This window comes from Littorina saxatilis, linkage group LG5 (genome assembly GCF_037325665.1).
Source record: "Littorina saxatilis isolate snail1 linkage group LG5, US_GU_Lsax_2.0, whole genome shotgun sequence".
NCBI classification, from domain to species: domain Eukaryota; kingdom Metazoa; phylum Mollusca; class Gastropoda; order Littorinimorpha; family Littorinidae; genus Littorina; species Littorina saxatilis.
The window spans coordinates 53,478,160-53,492,550 of NC_090249.1; the positions used below are offsets into that span (position 1 = coordinate 53,478,160).

A 14,391-nucleotide genomic window follows, 5' to 3' on the forward strand; every position below is an offset into this window, starting at 1 on the left:
TAGCACTCATCTTCGTCCAGAAGGACCGTGGAAGTGAAGTTGATTCTGCAGACAGTCACACTTCACAACGCCAAGAGTAAGGGTCAGGAAATTTAGATTATTGTCTATACAGCAGTAGATAATTGAAGAATCTTATTTCGACTTACTGTGCGATAGAATCGAGTTGATATTAATATAGGCGAAAGGTCCACGTTGATGGAGCGCCGATGAGATATTAAAATGAAGTTCACTCGATAGAACGGTATATTGTTTGACATATACCAGAAGAACCATAAATTCTAGTGTTAGGTATCCGTGGTTATAAAAGGATATTAGAATGGTTCAGAAAAATCGTGTCATTGGGACACGTAACGTTTACTGAGGTAACGTTGAACGTTCATGAATTCAAGTAGCAAAGTGAGCTTCACTAAAGTAACACTTCATTCTATAGTGGGAGAGTTTTCTCTCTCTAGTAAATAGTGTGTGAAAAGCAGTTTAGTCAAATCGGTTTTTCAACCGAGCATCACGTATTTGCAGTTTGATTCAGTGAATATCTGTGTGTGAGTTAACGTAAAGGATATGCAAACATCCAAACACCCGAGTACTAGGGCGCATATAGCAAAAATGAACGCTGACCCGCAGAACCAGAATACGGCCGAGGCAGTAGTCTCAGATGTTGAAGGTGGTGACACATATGTCAACACCCAAAGAGAATCGAGCGATAATGATTCTCAGACGTTAGGCGCGCGTGTAACGACTTATGTATCCGCTGCGAGTAATGAACGTGCAGGTCCGATCCACCCTGAAAAATCCGGATTAGAGTGGACTCGCGAACTTTTGGCGATAGGACGAGAGTTAGGACTCGAAGGAGAAGACTTGCGTGAGTTTGTAGCTGAAGAACGCGCACGAGAGGAACGAGAAGCTCACGAACGCGAACGTGAACGTGAAGAACGCGCACGAGAGGAACGTGAACGTGAACGTGAAGTTCTCGAACGTGAACGTGAACGTGAAGTTCTCGAACGTGAACGAGAAGCCGATCGCGCGTTTCAGCTAGAACAGTTGAGGATACAAACGGAAGCACGCCGAGACAACGCCAACAATAACGCGTCGAGGCGTCGTAGGGATGACGACTTTATCCCAAAAATCCCTTTTCTTGATGACAAAGACGACATCGAGAGTTGGTTTGCACAATTTGAACATTATGCAACCAACTGTCATCTCGACGACGAACGCAAAGCTACGAGAATGGTGTATTTCCTGAAAGGAAAGGCGAGAACCATTTATGCAAAACTCAGTTTCGAAGACGCGCGCAACTACAACACTTTGAAGAATGCGTTGTATGATGGATTTCAACTGACAGCAGATCAATATCGGAAGAAATTCCGTCAGCTGAAGCGAAACCCATCTGACACGTACAAAGAACATGTCACCAAACTTGAGCGCATCCTCGATAAATGGATCGAGTTAGCCAAGTGCGATGAACATGTGGCAGATCTGAAGGATCTAGTTCTCAGAGAACAATTAGAGAACACCTTCCCTGCCGAAGTGATGTTGCACGTACTTGATCGGAAACCTAAGTCTGCGAAAGAAATGGGCGAAATTGCCACGGAGTACGAACAATCACGTTCGAACATCAGGCCACGGCAATCTCACCAAAACCATTCTAGCGGCAGCGCGTTTTCGAACACGAAAAGTTCGAATGTCGTCAAAAGTGACGCGAAAGAGAAATCGTCACAGAAAGAACATAAATACGTGAGCGATGATGAAAAGCAAAGACTGAAAGCCACAGGCTGTTGTTTTTTTTGCAGAGGCAAAGGACACATGTCGCGATTTTGTCCCAATAAGGGAGAAGGCGCTCACGCAGTTCATGTTCGAAATGAATTTGATGAACAAGAAATCCCCGTACATCTTGACAAGCTGTGCAAGTCGTGCGAAAAGAAGGATTTCAAAGAGGAAGTGTTCATCAAGTTAGACGGCCGAATCGTAAAAGCATTACGCGATTCCGGGTGCTCAGGTATTATGGTCAGTGCCGACCTTATACCTGAAGAAAGGTACTTGGCAAAGAAAAAAGAAACTACTCTCGCAGAGAAGAAAACACGGAAATTGTGTCCCACGGCTGTGGCCCACATTGACTGCCCGTATTTTGATGACAAAACCGAAGTGGTCATACTCGAAGATCCCATTTATCCTGTCCTCATTGGTAAATGGTATGGTGTAGGCCAGAACAAGAGGAAGACCCCTTTGTTTCCTGTACGTGACCCGAGTTGGTATCAAGGTGAGACCAACGCGGCGGTCAGTACACGTAAGCAAGAGAAGGAGGAAAAAGAGCGGAATGAGAAACCTGTGCCGGGAACTAGGCATGATGACAGAAATACACACAAGATGTATTCCCCCCAAGATCTCAAGAAGGCTCAGAATGATGATGAAACACTGGCAAAAGTACGCCAGATGGCTGTTTCAGGAGAGTCATTCCACGGTGTGAGGTATGTCTACAAGAAAGAAATCTTGTACAGGACAACCCTCGACAAAACCGGGAGTGAATCTAGTAAAGTCGTTGTTCCCAAAGAAATGAGAACCAAAGTTCTTTCTTTTGGGCACGACCACCCGATGGCAGGTCATCTCGGGCAAAAGAAAACCACTGATAGAATCCGGTGTGAGTTCTGGTGGCCAGGTTTTGTCGGAGACATAAAACGTTACTGTCTCTCGTGTGACACATGCCAACGAACAGCGCCGAAAGGCAGAACCAAGAAAGCACCGTTGGGACAGATGCCTACCATCAATCCCGTGTTCAAGAGGGTCGCTGTCGACATCATTGGTCCAATAAAGCCAATGTCGGAAAGCAAAAAACAATACATTCTGACTATGGTGGACTACGCCACAAGATATCCTGAAGCTGTTGCACTGAAGGATATTCGTGCTGACACAGTGGCAGAAGCACTATTTGAGATGTGGACGAGACTGGGAATTCCAGACGAAGTGATCACCGATCAAGGAACCCAGTTCACGTCCAATCTCATGAAGGAAGTGAACCAGTTTCTGAGCATCAAGCACAAAATGACCACCCCTTTCCATCCTCAAGCCAATGGATTAGTGGAGCGATTTAATGGAACGCTCAAAAGCATGCTCAGGAAGTTGGCAATAGAACAGCCAGTGTTGTGGGATACATTCATCCCAGCACTGCTTTTTGCTTACCGCGAAGCACCTCAAGACAGTCTTGGTTTCTCACCCTTTGAAATGCTGTATGGCAAGACCATCAGAGGTCCCATGCAGGTTCTGCGACGTGCATGGACTGATGAATCGGTCGAAGGTGAACAGAAGACAACGGCAGAATACGTTGTCGACCTCAGAAACAGGATTGAAGAAACGTGTGAGATTGCCAAAGAAAACCTAGCTAAGTCATCACAGAAGCAAGCCGGGTATTTCAACCGGAAGACTGCGCTCAGGTCGATCGAAGTCGGCAAGAAAGTGCTACTTCTGCTTCCCGTGAAACACAACAAACTAGAGTTGACTTGGCGCGGCCCATACGTAGTGACTGAGAAAGTCAACCAGTTTGACTACAGAGTCAAAGTCGGGACGAAACAAAAGGTGTACCACATCAACCTAATGAAAGAATATCAAGAACGTGACATCGTCACGCGTGATGTTGCTGTCGTTACACCCGAAGAAGAAGAAGAAGAAGAAGCAGAAGAACACATCGCCGTAGTCATCGAGGAAGATGATACGATGAACGATGATATCTTCCAAATAGACACTCAGAAGATGATTCCTCTGCTGGAAACTACTCGTACAGAAGATGTCACAAGCGTGAACTTCTGTAAAGAATTGAGTAGAGAAAGAACAAAAGAGGCGAAAGCGATCTGTAGTGCATTCTCCAAGAATCTGACTGATGTACCGATTACTACCAACTTGGAGAAGTGCAGAATCGAACTTACAGAGAAGAAACCTGTGTTTGTTCGACCGAGACCCATACCTCATGCGATGGTGAAAACGGTCGAAGACGAGATCGACGAGATGTTGAAGCTTGGGGTCATTGAACCGGCAAACTCACCGTACAATGCTCCAATCGTTTTTGTGAAGAAGAAAGGAGGTAAGAAATACCGGGTTGTGACAACCATGGAGCAGATTATTTAAGTCGCGCTTCATATTGTGACTAAATTTGGGAAATTCATTCTCAAGAAAGGGGCTGTCATGAATCGATATTCTGAAGCGCGAACCTGTCAAGAATAGAATAGGCAACCGAGACTACTCGCGCATTACACGACGTAGCCAAGTGACGTATTCATGTGACGTATCCAAGTGTACTGACGTAAACTAAAATCGTTTCACGAGAGGGTCGTTTTCCGCAAGTACACGGAACGAAGAACGCTTGGAAGAAAAGCCGTTCCCCTTCTTTGAAGGTAAGTGACTGTGATTATTACATCGACAATCGTTCCACGGGATCTGGGCGGAGATGAGTGTATCGTGTCAGTCATGTACATTGTGTTGTTGTCAAGTTGTGTACGTTTGAATGTGCGCTGTTGCCAAATCCCCATTTTCCGAAACACAGTAATAGAATGAGAACGATAATAAAATATGAACAAACCAAGTCTTTTAGACAGGCTGTGTAGGTAACACATATGGCCCTTTGATCTGTTTCAGGAACCCACGGTCCAATGATTCATTCATCTTCCTCTTCCTCATGTTGCCGTAATTGTGGAGAGAGATGTAACCAGACTACTACTGCTATTAACTTGATGATGGTGTCTTGAAAAGAAGAGTGACGTCCCAAACCAGGAGCGCGGTCTTCAAGTCCAGTCAAGTGCTGCACGTCATCTCGAGTACCTTTTCAATGACATCGAGCTAAGTCAAAACTTCATAAACATTATGTGTATTCCTTTTGTTTTGATGTCCTTCAAGGGAACATTCTGAAGAACGTTTGCAGCAGCGGAGTCACGTTAGATTACCATGACAGAATTGAAATCCAGCAGCAATAGACATTTGATCAGAGTGTGCTGTGATTTAAGTAACATGACCTAGCTTGAACAGTGTGTGATACATTTAGTACGATACTGATATTTAGCAAAAATATAGACTAACCTGATTAATGTGTGCTGCATTGCAAGAATTTTATTAACACTATCCATGTATTAAATTATGTAAACCTGTGTTGATCTTTCTCTGCTACTTCGAGAGCATGGGAAAGAGTGAAGGAAAGTAAAGTCAAGGTAGTACCTGTTTCTTTAGCTAATACGAAAAGGCGGCGTGTTTTCCTTCCATAAACTTCCTTTGGAAGGCGCACGCAGAAAGAAACAGGCTGACGAAAACTGACCTGTGACAATGGGCTAGTGAAGGACACTGACCGAAGTCAACAACCCAGAGGCGGAAGGATACACGGAATAAGCGAAAAACCGGAAACCCGTGTCTCCGGAAATCGATCTGACTCGTCCCTTGACTAAGAGGAAAAGGGCAAGTAGAGCGATCATCCGCCACCATACCTGGATGAGCGGAAGTCACAACACCCTCCAGGTGAAGTAAAGACTGCCCCGGCTGAAGCACAGAGTGCATGAAAGCCGACCACTGTTGCTCCCTCTCTGGCCTCCAAAGTGAAGCGCCAGGAAAAGGGACAGCGTAACCAGACGAAGCCGGAAAACGCAGCCGCCGAAACCGCGGAAAGCGGAAACGAAGACTGCAAAGACTGAGGCTGAAAGCCAAAAAACCCGGAGGCCAGTCTGAGGTCCATCCCGTCACCGCCACCGTAGAGTACGCGTGTAGGAGGACCTATGTTTCCGGTGAGAACCAGAAACGCAGCCGCTAAACCCGCGAAATGCGGAAACGAAGGCTGCATAGACTGAGGCCGGAAGCGATAAAGCCCAGAGGCCAGTCTGAAAAATACAGAGTGCACGAAAGCCGACCGCTGTTGCTCCCTCTCTGACCTCCAAAATGAAGCGCCAGAAAAAGGGACAGCGTATCCAGCCGAAGCCGGAAAACTCAGCCGCCGAAACCGCAAAATGCGGAAACGAAGACTGCATAGACTGAGGCCGAAAGCCATAAAGCACAGAGGCCAGTCTGCGGTCCGTCCAGTCGCCGCCGCCATAGCGTACTGGTGTAGGAGGACCTCATCTTCCGGCGAAGTCTGAAGACGCAGCCGCCGAAACCGCGGAAAGCCGAAAAGAAGACTGCATAGACTGAGGCCAGAAGCCATAAAGCCCGGAGGCCAGTCTGTGGTCCCTCCCGTCACCGCCGCCGTAGCGTACGCGTGTAGGAGGACCTATGCTTCCAGCGAACCGGAAACGCAGCCGCCGAAACCGCGAAAAGCGGAAACAAAGACTGCATAGACTGAGGCCGGAAGCCCTAAAGCCCAGAGGCCAGTCTGCGGTCCATCCAGTCACCGCCGCCGTAGCGTACGCGTGAAGGTGGACCTATGTTTCCAGTAAAAAAACGGAAACGCAGCCGCTAAACCCGCGAAATGCGGAAACGAAGACTGCATAGACTGAGGCCGAAAGCCATAAAGCCCGGAGGCCAGTCTGGGGTCCATCCAGTCACCGCCGCCGTAGCGTACGTGTGTAGGTGGACCTATGTTTCCAGTGAAAACCGGAAACGCAGCCGCCGAAACCGCGGAATGCGGAAACGGCAACTGCATAGACTGAGGCCGGAAGCCATAAAGCCCGAAGGCCAGTCTGTGGTCCATCCAGTCACGCCGCCGCAGCGTACACGTGTAGGAGGACCTAAGCTTCCGGGGAAAACCAGAAACGCGGCGGCCGAAAAAACGGCTACCGCTACTGTTCTGCAAAGTCCGCGCCCTCATGGGGAAAGTCGGTATTGTCAGAACAGGAGAATGCAGGGAGTGACCCTGCCCCATAGAACTGTCTCCCAGAAGGGAGTGTCCAGACGCCTCACGTGGGCTATAGGACCAGTTCGACTTACCAGTAAAGCCACCAGCGGAAGCGGCAACCGATCAACAAGACAGGAACCTGCTCCTCGGAACCGGAAGGCACCAACAAGGAAGTCAGGAAACGAACATCCCCCACGGCCGGAAGCATGACGCTGCAGAACGCCGAGGAGCGCTGCCTCTCCTCTCACCTCAAATTCCGAAACTCTGGAACTAAAGATTTCAAGAGAGAGAACACCAAAGCCCCCTCCAAAAGAGGGAGACGCAGAAACAACAAACGTGACAGACTGCAAATAAACACTGTTCCGCCGCTTTGGTAATTATGGGTGTAGCAGAACCCGCGCCGTCGGCAGAGGGATAGTTACAACCACTACTCTTTAACAAGTATGGGTTTGCGTGAACCCGCGCAATCGGTAGTGTTTATGTAAAATAACATAATCAATTTTTTTTTTCATGTACACACTAAAAATTTGCAGACAGAGAGCAAATTAGGTGTGTGAGAGATACTTAAAATTTCAAAACGATACCTTTAATGGTTCCAAAGTTACAATGATTTTAGTGTGTCTCTGGGTACAGGTGAACCCAGGGGGATTGACGCCCGACAAAAGCTAATTGAAGCCCGACGGAGCGAAACGACGGAGGGCTTCAATTAGACTTTGGGAGGGCGTCAATCCACGATGAAGACCGAGAAGTTTCAAATGGAAGCATGTTAATGTTATTGTAATTCAATCTGACGACGATCTCTTTCCTGCTTCCATGCGGTTGTAAACAGACAGAATTGGTTCTGTTCTGTTCACACACTACTTTCAGTCCACCTACCTGCAAGGGTCAAGTCCCAAGAAATATGTCTCTGTATTCCTATCGTATCACTCTGCTCCTGTTTTGTTTTCTTTCACACACATTTTCCCTTCTTTTTTGACGGGTTTCTGGACAGCAAACTCTAAAAAAAATTCTTTTCCTCACAAAAGCGATCTTTGGAATTGACTGACGTAGTCCGGAAGAATTCATGCATCAACTTACGTCACGTATTCGACGTCATCACTTCGCATACCTTATGGTCTCGGTATTTCGTTGGCCTTCATATTTCCTACTTGTAAAATGTGACCCTCCACCACGAAATGAGTCGCATGTCACCTCGCGCGGTTCTGCGTTAGGCTTAATATAAGTCCGGGGAGTGTCTGGTAACAGTGTGAGGGTCACCTTAGTCACAGGCTTATAATTCAAACAGTTTTCGCTCTTTTCTAAAACGGTTTTCACCACTGGATAGAGCATAACACACTCGTTAAGAAAATGTAAAAAATATGAAAATCATGCAAAGGTGACATGTGACTCATTCCGTGGTGGAGGGTCACAAATGACCCTCAAAGCTAACTGAGACTAGTTGAGGCTGTATCAATGCGCCTCGCCAGCTTTTTTAGCGAGTGGTTATCGACAATTAATGACCGGTAATTTTTAATGAGTTGGGACATTCTGACCAATCACAGGATCTGTTTCATTAAAACGCAAACTTGATTGAATTACAATAAAGATTATACGTGGGTGTACCTTCTGCCACACAACAATTCTATGAAAAAGTTCACATACGGGAAACACTATCTGCTAATAAACTTAGGAACGGGAATCCCTCATAAGGGATGTTAACTATCGGTTAAAAGATACCTTCTTTCTCGCGTAAAACCACAACTAATATGGGTGGCCGAGTAGTAACGCACTTGCGCTCGGAAGCGAGTTCGACACTGGGTCAGGGCGTTAGCAATTTTCTCCCCCCTTTCCTAACCTAGGTGGTGGGTTCAAGTGCTAGTCTTTCGGAAAAGACGAAAAACCGAGGTACCTTCCTGTACACTACATTGGGGTGTGCACGTTAAAGATCCCACGATTGACAAAAGGGTCTTTCCTGGCAAAATTGTATAGGCATAGATAAAAATGTCCACCAAAATACCCGTGTGACTTGGAATAATAGGCCGTGAAAAGTAGGATATGCGCCGAAATGGCTGCGATCTGCTGGCCGATGTGAATGCGTGATGTATTGTGTAAAAAAAAAAATTCCATCTCACACGGCATAAATAAATCCCTGCGCCTTGAATATGTGCGCGATATAAATTGCATAAAAAATAAAATTAAAATAAAATAAATCCCTGCGCTTAGAACTGTACCCACGGAATACGCGCGATATAAGCCTCATATTGATTGATTGATAATATTGTGTGTGTGTGTGTGTGTGTGTGTGTGTGTGTGTGTGTGTGTGTGTGTGTGTGTGTGTGTGTGTGCGTGTGTGTGTGTGAGTGTCTGTGTGTGTATGTGTGTGTGTGTGTATGTGTGCGTGTGTGTGTGTGAGTGAGTGTCTATGTGTGTGCGTGTGCGTGTGTGTGTGTGTGTGTGTGTGTGTGTGTGTGTGTGTGTGTGTGTGCGTTCTTTCATTTGCACACATACCGCAAACGACAAACACACTGCAATAAAATGTTTGACTCTCGCTTGGTTTGAAAACTGCGACCGACGCATTCAACTGTTCAAACCTATACACAATCGGTCAAATCGTCATCGTTACATGTGACTGTGACTTCCACTTTTATCAGTCCAACTTTTGAGAAAGGAGAGATCATAATCTGATCGAGGGGATGTTGGGAGGGGGGGAGGGGTTGGCATCAAAGTCAAATGTAATGATAAATAATAAAATAACACTTTTTTGGCGGGATAAATAATCCACAGTACACACACACTTCTATTTGTGCGGGATGCATAATTCAGTCAACGAACAAACCAACCAACCAAACAACTAAAGCAACACAAACATGCAAAAACAAAAATGCAGTTTCCAAAGCGAGGCCAAGACATAAGCCTCTTTAAACAGTTGCAGAAGCTAATCCAGTCTCTCCATGTTATCCGCCTACAAGCTAAGCTGCCTGTAAGCGTTTCAATTTGGCCAGCGTGGGTAGTCATTTCATTTTCTCTAAACCCTTCTTTCCTGGTAAAAAAAATCTGGAGCTACTGGGGGTACTATCAAGTGTGGGTATCTGGCAGCTCTGCGAAAACAGCCTGCTACTCCGAGACCATTGCTTATTGACATGACCGAGAGGATTTTTTTACTCACCTTACCGCGAGAGTATGCAACTTCTGACCGCGCGATTTTCTGATAACCGCGACCTTTCTATTTATGGAGAGTCAACTTTTTGTGTGGGTTTAGTTTTTGAACTTGTTGGATTTGTGGGGTCAGAGGGGCTGTTTTCTTTGCGTTTTCTCACTTTGAAACCGCTTTGGTTTGAAGATAGACTTGTACACCGTTCAACATTTTTAATTTCACGCAAAATAAGTTTACTATATATGCAAAGAAATCCCACAACAGGATGAGCTAAAAGTGTGCAAATATGCTCAATAAACCGAAAGTCTTTAATTTTGAAGATATGCAACCGTTCACGGTACAAAAAAAACCTCATCGGTGAGAAAAAAGATGAAAAACAATCCGTAGTGACAAATAACACACACACACACACACACACACACACACACACACACACACACACACACACACACACCCAAAGGAACTGCACGTGTTTAAACAAAAAAGACACAAGTATAAACATGTCTAAGTAGCGAAACAAAAACCTCGACAGAAAATATAAAAACAGCAAGTATACCAAAATTCATCAGTGACTAAAGCTTTAAAAGCCAGCAGTATATACCAACATGCAAAACATGCCAATACAGGCGGTCGTTGTTTCCCACAAAGGGACCGCTGTCAGGCAATTACCACCCAACAAAACCTGCAGCTTGTGGACACTTTCATTTCACATGAAACCCTCCCTGCGCGGTCAGTAACCTCTGTGATCAGTGAAGCCGTCCGCTGGTCAGTGCTGAGGTCACTCACCCCTTTCCGCCTGTCAAGAGCGCATGGGTTGTGAAGGAGAAGTACTCAAGGGAAACTTGATCGAGTCATGGCTGACTATATGCCAAAACCGTCCGGCTGACGTCAATCGTTATTTTCGCGAGACTGAAATCAGGTAAACGCCTGCGCAGTGATAGCATCGCTCTTGGTTAGCTTGGTTGGCTACTGTTGCTTGTTTGACGAATCTCTCTCTCTCTCTCTCTTTCTCGGACTCACGCACGCATATGCACAACATTCTTTACACGCAATTTATCAAACACATACACTGACACAAGCACTTGTGTATGCGTTTGTGTGAGTATGTGCGCGCGCGTGTGTGCCGGTGTGTGTGCGTGGGTTTGTGCGTGTGTGTGTGTGTACGGGATGGGGGGGGGGGGGGGGGTTGGAACGTTCGCGCGTGAGTGTGTGTGTGTGTGTGTGTTTGATCTTTTGACCATGTATAATTATGTGTCTGTATTTTCGTGATTGTCTGTCGTTCCGTGTGTATTTCTGTTTGTGTCCGCGTGTGTATGACGCTTACGCGAGTGCATGTGTCCCAGGACAAACAAACAAGCAAGCAATCCTAGAGCGTAAATTAAATTCCCTGCCTTCGGACACTAGGACTAAAATAACAGAGTTAGTGTGACTGATTCTGATACAGAATAGTCATTACTGGACAAAACCGCCCTGCAGAGAAGCTAATTAAGCTACCTTCGTTAAATCTATTAGGTTAGTTTGTGTTGCTGCTAATGCTGACGTGGGATAGAGTTGGCCATATAACAATGCGTACTCTTGATTGCTATTTGCTTTTTTCTCATGGAAAACAACACAGGTCTCATCCAGTCAGACGAATGCATGCATGGTTTGTGCACGTCTTGAACATTGTTCAATTTTGTTGAACATTGTTCTTCATTCAGCAACTGTTGCAAATGTGAAAATCCATGTTGCGCTCACGGAGTAAGAACCAATCAATTTTCTTTGCTTTGGTGAAGGGACGCAACCTCTATTATGCAACACTCTTTCACAAAGGGGGTACTTCACATGAACCCCATCAGCTAATCATGCAACCATTTCATGCCTTGCGCGAGAGACGATTTAAATCAAAAGTGGTAGTTTGGCGCACGATAGTAGGCTATGCACATGCGCACGAAAAAGAGCCCACGTTCACAGCGAAAGTCTCAGGGCTTGGAAAACACGAAGACACGCATGCATCATCTCTCGTCTCTGATTATCATGATCGTATTTCGATACTTTGACGAGAAAAACCCAATGCTGGTGTGTCGAAGAAGACAGCCACAGCGGGCTTGTTCGAATCAAAGTATCACACCATATCTTCAACGTATTACCAATACCTGTCCCAATATAGACCAGTTGGTCTAAGAGGACGTTAAACCCTAATAGTCAGTCAGGCTATGTAACGTCTGCAGAAGATAGGCTATCAGAGTAACGTCTGGAGAAAAACACTCGTCCACACCTCGTGAACTCAGAGTGACCCAGACAGCTAATCAACCAAACGCTGATGACTTTCGCGCGAGGTTGTTAAATCAAAATTTGGTGATGAGTCAAAATTAGAAGACAATTAATGGAGCTCCACGCGACCCCAACAGCTAATTACCCAAATGACTTGCACGCGAGAATGTTGAAAAAGTGGTCATTTGAAAGCTCATTTGTGACCCTCCACCACGGAATAAGTCGCATGTCACCTTTGCATGATTTTCATATTTTTTACATTTTTCTAAAGAGTTTTTTATGCTCTATCCAGTGGTGAAAACCGTTTTAGAAAAGAGCAAAAACTGTTTGAGTTATAAGCCTGTGACTAAGGTGACCCTCACGCTGTTACCATACACTCTCCGGACTTATATCAAGCCTAGCGCAGAACCGCGCGAGGTGACATGCGACTCATTTCGTGGTGGAGGGTCACATATAAAGGCACAGTAAGCCTCCCGTAAACCATCATAGATACTGTCAGGCTTTTACACACAGTACAAACATCCTTTCATTTAAACACTCACCGAACGGGAACATCCTAGGTGCCCTACGTAAAGAGCGAGCAATTTTTAAAGAATTAATTTTGCGGATTGTCTCGCAGACAGTCGGACCGTGGTGCGTTTTGGCGCAAGACCTAACTTTTAAAATCTAAAAAAATAAATTGACAGCTTGTTACACAATATTCTTAAATCATAAAATACATCTTTTTTCATCAAGACAAGATCACTACAATTCAAAGTTTTGAAAGTTTGAAAAAAGAAAAGCCCGGAAGCAGGGTCACTCAAGGTCGTGGTTCTCGTAGCAGACGACGGTTTATGCCTATCGCCAGTTCCTCTGAACAGTCAAAAGCCATCGCTGGAGTTCTTGTGAACTACAGCCGTTTGTTTCGTGCATAGGCAGAGGTACATAATAACGTGCTATTGCAGATACCATCTTATAAAATACTGTGAAGTGAATAGTCCAAAAATACAATATCGTGTCCGTATTTTTGTCATTGCAAAGTTAGCTCATCAACCTGTGAGCTATCGAGGATTCAGACCCGTTGTTGGGTAAGTGATTTTGGCTGTTGGGTAAGTTACCGAAAAATAACTAGCCCTACGTATACACGTTTACAGAGAGAAAGAAGCAGAGGGGGGAATAATACTTCTTATCGTCTCTTCAGCTGATATTGGTATTTAAGACCAATGCACATTTGTTTCTTTTCTAAATTCACATGGCAAGCTGCATGCTTGAAGACGATTTACAATCAGGTCTATCACTGTAAAAAGAAAGTTCTTAACGACAGAACACTTTCCATTCCCAGCGCTTGTGTCTATCGAAACAGCTGGCCGCAGTAACTGCACACCAACCGATCAATGGTGGCATGATCATAACAGCCTGGGATAGACCGTAATGACGTGTCAGCAAGCGGGTGTGGCGACATGTATGAGAATCCTGCCAGGCTGGCCAAACAAATTGCCTCTTGGGTCCTTGACCCCTGCATGACATCAGGCAATCGACCTCGCTTGGAAGTGGACAGCGGTCGCTTGTTTTTCACGATCTGCCTGGACACTGACCTAGCCTACTAAGCGAGTAGACATTTACTGCAGCAGAACAGAACAAAACAGAACAGCCCAAAAAGTGCAGAACAAGACCACTGTAAACCGTCGTTGTTATTATTTTTACGAGTGTACTTTTAATGAAAACAAGAAAAGTTCAGTAAAAAGACGTTTAATTACAGACAAAACGAAATATGTTATGTATTTAAAAACAAACAATAATAATAATGTTGGCGATTAAGTCAAAACATAAATGATTGTTAATAACAATTAAACAGTAAAACAAAAGGTCAAATAGAGAACGAACGAACGAACTGAATTTTACAAGAGAGAGAGAGAGAGAGAGAGAGAGAGAGAGAGAGAGAGAGAGAGAGAGAGAGAGAGAGAGAGAGAGAGAGAGATGTATAGACATATAGAGCAAAGAGAGACAAAGACAGGGAGAAAGAAAAAGACAAATATAGAGTTTGGGGGCAAAGGGAGGGGTACGAGAAGGGTGAGGAGACTGGGGGGGGGGGGGGGGGGGAGGCAGACTCTCTGTCAAGAGGAAACCAGTTGTTGAAATAAAATTATATCAACCACAGCGACACACTAGGCTGTAAATTACCTACATGCACCAACAGTCTACATCGCATCCACTAAACACTATACATCACCCACGA

The 14,391-nt window shown here is 45.3% G+C and overlaps 1 protein-coding gene across 1 annotated transcript; it reads left to right on the forward strand.

The window, feature by feature from the left end:
* Window positions 1-603: 603 nt before the first annotated feature.
* LOC138967800 (uncharacterized) lies at window positions 604-4,110 on the forward strand. The gene has a single exon (XM_070340457.1). The coding sequence runs from the start codon at window positions 604-606 to the stop codon at window positions 4,108-4,110; it is 3,507 nt and encodes a 1,168-aa protein (XP_070196558.1).
* The last annotated feature ends 10,281 nt before the right edge of the window (window positions 4,111-14,391 follow it).

What these genes read in the sequence shown, in the direction of transcription:
- LOC138967800 (XM_070340457.1), top strand. Translation starts at nt 604, where the DNA reads ATGAACGCTGACCCGCAGAACCAGAATACGGCCGAGGCAGTAGTCTCA.